The 5165-nt window shown below is 39.9% G+C and overlaps 1 protein-coding gene across 2 annotated transcripts; it reads left to right on the forward strand.

Moving 5' to 3' along the window:
• Positions 1-207: 207 nt before the first annotated feature.
• LOC135605143 (protein REVEILLE 1-like) lies at positions 208-3496 on the forward strand. Of its 2 annotated transcripts, XM_065094887.1 has the most exons (6): positions 211-552; positions 1449-1583; positions 1692-1803; positions 1919-1980; positions 2117-2533; positions 2623-3496. In XM_065094887.1, exons 1-6 carry the CDS (start codon positions 541-543, stop codon positions 3328-3330), a joined length of 1446 nt encoding a protein of 481 aa, XP_064950959.1. In that variant the 5' UTR covers positions 211-540; the 3' UTR covers positions 3331-3496. The 2 variants fall into 2 exon arrangements, with proteins under 2 accessions (XP_064950960.1, XP_064950959.1); XM_065094888.1 differs by lacking the exon at positions 1449-1583 and having other exon boundaries at positions 208-552.
• The last annotated feature ends 1669 nt before the right edge of the window (positions 3497-5165 follow it).

Consider the following 5165-nt stretch of genomic DNA (forward strand, 5'->3'; position numbering starts at 1 on the left):
AGCGAGTATTTCTTGCATTAAAATCAGCAAAATATTCGGAAAAATGATTTTATTTTTAATATTATCCGAAGAAAAGGAGAGGGAGGGCGGGGAAGTTGCGTAGGCTGACGGCAGCGCCTGCCACGTGTGAGCGCTTCTTCGCCACAAGTATCCGCCCGCCGGAACCATCCGCCACTTCCACCCCCATTCATTCCTCTCCTCATAACAAAATTAAAAAAGATAAAAAGGAAAAAAGAAATCCCCGTCCGACGTGGCACCTCCTCTTCCCTCTCCTCGCCCCTTCCCTTCCCTCCCTCGCCCCCCGGCCCCCCCCCCCCCCACCCCGCCTTTAGCTTCCTCGCTCGTTGCTTCACCATCCTTTCCATTCTATTATTGTTGTTACCTCCTCCTCGTCTTTCGCGAACTTCTTCTTGATTAGGATTGGTTCCTCGGAAGAAGGATTCGCGGCAGATTCATGGCTTTGGAGTTCGTTTGTTAGGTTTCTTGGAGATTCAATACGAGATCGGAGAAGGTGCTTAACCGAGAGCAATTCTTGCCGATATGGAGAGTCAGGTACATACTCTCGTCCTTTCTCTGTTGCTTCTCCCCTTCTTTTTTCCTTTTCCTTTTCCGAGTTTAGACTAACTCCGGGTGTAAGGAAGCACGTTTTGGGGGTCTAATTTGTCCTTCTTTTTGTGATTTAAGACTAATCCGATGGAAAAAAAACATTATTTGGAGTCTAATTTGTAGTTTTTGCCCCACTTTTTTTTCCCCATGTTGTTGATGTTTCTTGTTCTGGTTGAAGATTTTGATGCAAGATGAAGCTGTGACGAAGAATTGCTGAGAATAGGGTTGATTTCTTCTGTCTACGGATTTGATGGAATCAAGGGGAAGGAAGGGCAGTCTAGAACTGGGGATTAACCTCTGATAGCCGTATACTCCTTTGCTGTCCGTGAAGAACATAGTTAAAGAGTTCAGAAACTTGATAGTCCTTGCGAGTTTAAAATCAGGCAACAAGTCTTACTTTGGTATCAAGATACCGGTGCCACTGAGTGCGATTAGATGAATTGGAGCTTTATTGACTCTATCTTGATGAATGTTCTGGGTATGTCCAATAAATAAATAAATTAATTAATAATTAAAATTTGAGTTTGGAAAATATAAGGAGTTATGACCGTTCTGGAAATTGTATTAAGCAATTTTATGTTGTTGTATCTACGAAGCACAACATCTTTTTTTTTTTTTTTTTCCCCTTCTTTTTCTGCATCCAAGTGTGTGTCTTGTTTTTGTCCTTTACCCATCAGTTATCCAAGTGACGGTGGTGGTGGTGGTGTGTGTTTAAATGTTAAGCATGCCATTCTTGATTTTATGATGTGAGAGTAGTGGTTAAATAGAAGAATTTGCTCAGCTGGTCATGTTAATTAATATCCATTGATTAATATACTTATTTGGGGGATTTGAAAAACCAGGAGCAACGAGGAAGCACGAGTTTACACCCTGCTTCCAGTCCCTACCATAAAATGCATGTGGATGTGAAAATATCAACTACGAGCATTCCTCAGACCAAGGAGATTGAGACATCCGGGGAGGAACAAGCTCCCAGGGTATCTATCTTCTATAATCATCCATGCATACTACTAATGGTTTCCTTCTTTCTACAGATGTTTGACCGGCTCATTCTGGTTTAAAATATATATATTTTTTTTAATTAGATAAGAAAACCTTACACGATAACGAAGCAGCGGGAGAGGTGGACAGAGGAGGAGCACAGGAGATTTCTGGAAGCTTTACAGTTGTATGGGCGTGCCTGGCGCCGTATAGAAGGTAAAAATTGTCATACCCTTTTGTTGCATTTGGTTTTTTCCATTGAGAAGGTAAAAATTGTCATACCATCGTCTCAACCTGTATCTCCTCTTTGACTCGGGAGTTTAACTTGCAGAACACATAGGTACAAAGACGGCTGTGCAGATCAGGAGTCATGCTCAAAAGTTCTTCTCTAAGGTTTATGATTCTTTCCTTTCATTAGCTATTTCTCGAAAGTGGTCGTCTCACTCGATGAAGTCGAATCATTCATGGAGAAGAGCACCGATGGCTTTTTCTTCTTTTTGACTTGCGGCTCAGTGTGTTACAATTATAGGTGGTTCGTGAGTCTGGCAGCGGTGACAGCACAGGCACATTGAAGGCGATCGAGATTCCTCCGCCTCGACCAAAGAGGAAACCTGTCCACCCGTATCCACGCAAATTGGGCAACTTGTTAAACAAGGGGACTCCTGCCCTGAAACAACTTCAAAGGCCTCCTCTGCAGATTTCTGCAATTTGTGAGCATGAGAATAGATCACCGACATCTGTTTTATCAGCTGTTGGATCGGAAACCTTGGAATCCACGCTTTCGAACGGCCAAATGGGTTGCTCCTCTCCGGTTACATCTGCTGCCGGATCAAATGACCAGGACGATGGAGGACAATCACTAACCATGACGGTTGAAGCTGATATCAAACTTCCACGTTCTGGTCCCGCATTTTGTGGGTTAACTGTGCAAGACCAGCCTCGGATGGTAACTCACTCTCAAATAAGTATCAAAGTTACTCCAAATTGTTTCGAACCTTAGTTTTTCTTAACTGACCTTCTGATAAAACATTTCAGGAGATAGATCAATGCGGTCATCATGCGCACGCCTTAGATGAAGCTCGGATACCAACTCTCAAGCTCTTCGGAAAAATGGTAGTGGTGACTGATCCAAATATGTCATCTGCTCCTCCTACTGCTGGGGATTTGGCACAGCCTAACCTAATATCATCGGTCGGCATCGAAGGTGACCAAGAGAAAAAGGCCGAGTGCTTGCCAAGTACTCGGGGAGTTTCTCCTGGGGATTTGACTGCAAGTGCAGGGAATACTTACTCTGGTCTTGTGCCCCCATTACTCTATTTTTTCCCGTTATTTGGACATGACTCTACAGAGCCTGCGTTCCGCCCTCCGAGCTGGTGGGCTACGCGTGGCAACCTGCCCATTCCGCTAGTCCACTCTCTACCAGAGTGTCCTCAGCAATTCAATCAAGAGATGCAGAGGGAAGGTTCTTGGACAGGTTCTAACACTGCGTGTATCAGTGGAACAAGCCCAAGCAACCAGAACGCTGCCGGGGTGGGCTCGAGGAAAGAAGCGAACTCGGCAGAGAAGGGAACAATGCCTCTTTTGAGGCAACAGTTAAGCAGCGTCCAGGCTTCCACTAGTGGGACTGTGGGCTCTGCAAGGGGTTTTGCCCCATACAAAAGATGTACGGTCGAAAGTGAAGTGCAGCATGCTGTTGCCGATCCCGATGATGGTGGAAGCCAGGCGATGAGATTGTGTTTGTAACAGTCACTGCCTGCTCACTCGTTGAACTTTGTTTGTGGAGATGGTTCTGTACAGAAAATTACGAGTACAGTTGGAGAAGCATCGGTTAGATCTACCATCTGTCTCCTGTTGTATTGCAGATCGGATCTGATTCATTAATCCTGCATCAGTTTACATTTTGATTCCAGCAACATTTTTTCTTGCTATTGTTCTTCATCATTTTGTTTGTGTCCACCATTTTCTGCATCTTAGATAGACGATCAACGTAAAATGTGTTTGGATCTGCAAAGAATGCTGCTATTCCTGTTGCTGCGTTATAACGTGGTTGATAAAAATGTCTACATAGAATCATCCACGCAGCATTTTCAAGTTTCTTTGCTATCAAACGCTTCATTATACTTTTGAACGCGCCCCCCCTTCCCCCCGCCTTCTCCCTTAAATACTTTTTTTATTTGTTCTACTGTGTTTTGCTATTCCTAAAATTAACTTTAAATTATTTTACGTTTTTGCTGCAAATAAATGCATTTCTACGAAGAAACATTAACTTTAACATAGAGTACATGTGTCGGCAGATTTTTTTTTTGTTTTTTGGAAAGATATGAAACTTATAAGACTAGCAAAACTATTGAGTCTTGAAGAATAAGTGGAGGAAATGAGGCATTCGAAATCCCCTCTCCCCCCACCCCCCTCCATCAAAGATCTAACATCACTAAGCTATTTTGAGTATGGAGCTCATATTCATATCTTTTGATTTTTTTTTTCGCTTAAAAAAAATACATTCAAAATTTACTTAAAAAAATGAATGTACATAACATCAACAAAAAAAAGTTGCTACCCTAATATCTAGTCATACTATAGATTTTATATAGTATTAATAAATACTTGGTTTAAAGTACTTATTTCTTACTATAAATATTCAAAATTTACTTGGTTTATATAGTATTATAAATATTTTATTTATAATTAATAAACTATCACAATCATGGATCGACCCTTCGGTACTCGTTGGTTTGTATTGAAGTGAATTCTATGAAATCACATTGGTTTGCACCGAAGTGAATTCCATGATACCACGAAAGAACTCTTAATCATGAAATTATCCTTTGAAAATATTTATCATTTTATCTTCGTGCCTGATGTTGATTGGATAGATAATAGTAACAATAAAACTTTAATATTGACTTATATTATCTTTTTTAAGCAAACATTATCATTTAGAGCTTCAAGAAAGAAATAAAATAATATTGTAAAATCTATCATAAAAGCTAATTCATGAACTTAGTGCCACCTCTAAATCCATTCCGTAATATATTATGACAATATCGGTATAACCTACTTATGCTCTAATCCAAAGTTTCTTCTTGTATAAAATATATTATCATCGATTTCGATTAAAATTATGATCTTGAACTAGTCAAAGGGATAAATTCGTCTAGAAAATGACTTACCTAAAAGAATAAGATATTATATCAAAATAGAACTATCCAATTTCCATTAATAAGATAGTTGTCCTTTGTTTGCAGTATGTTCTAAACCCAAACAAAAATGATAGAAGGAATCACCTAACCATCAAATGTCGCCCTGTGTTAAATGGTCCCTGCAATTTATTTAAGTGATTAAGGAATGAAGACCTGTATAGTGCTAGTCTATCTAAAACATTCATCATATCAGAATACTTTATAGTTGACCGTGTGTATGACAATACTTTTTCTTCCAATTAAAGCATAAACGCATCTTTGTTGGTCAATCATAACCTATTATTCTGCCCAACAAAATTTGCTCATTAGAAACTATGGTGATTGTAGCAACTGTTTCTCTTGTTTGTTAAAAAATGATGATTCTTGGAATTACATTTA

This window comes from Musa acuminata, chromosome BXJ2-2, assembly GCF_036884655.1.
Source record: "Musa acuminata AAA Group cultivar baxijiao chromosome BXJ2-2, Cavendish_Baxijiao_AAA, whole genome shotgun sequence".
NCBI lineage: Eukaryota > Viridiplantae > Streptophyta > Magnoliopsida > Zingiberales > Musaceae > Musa > Musa acuminata.

Coding starts and splice junctions, on each gene's coding strand:
- LOC135605143 (XM_065094887.1), top strand. Junction 1,584..1,691: donor GGGAGGAACAAGCTCCCAGG/GTATCTATCTTC, acceptor TTTTTTAATTAG/ATAAGAAAACCTTACACGAT. Junction 1,804..1,918: donor TGCCTGGCGCCGTATAGAAG/GTAAAAATTGTC, acceptor TTTAACTTGCAG/AACACATAGGTACAAAGACG.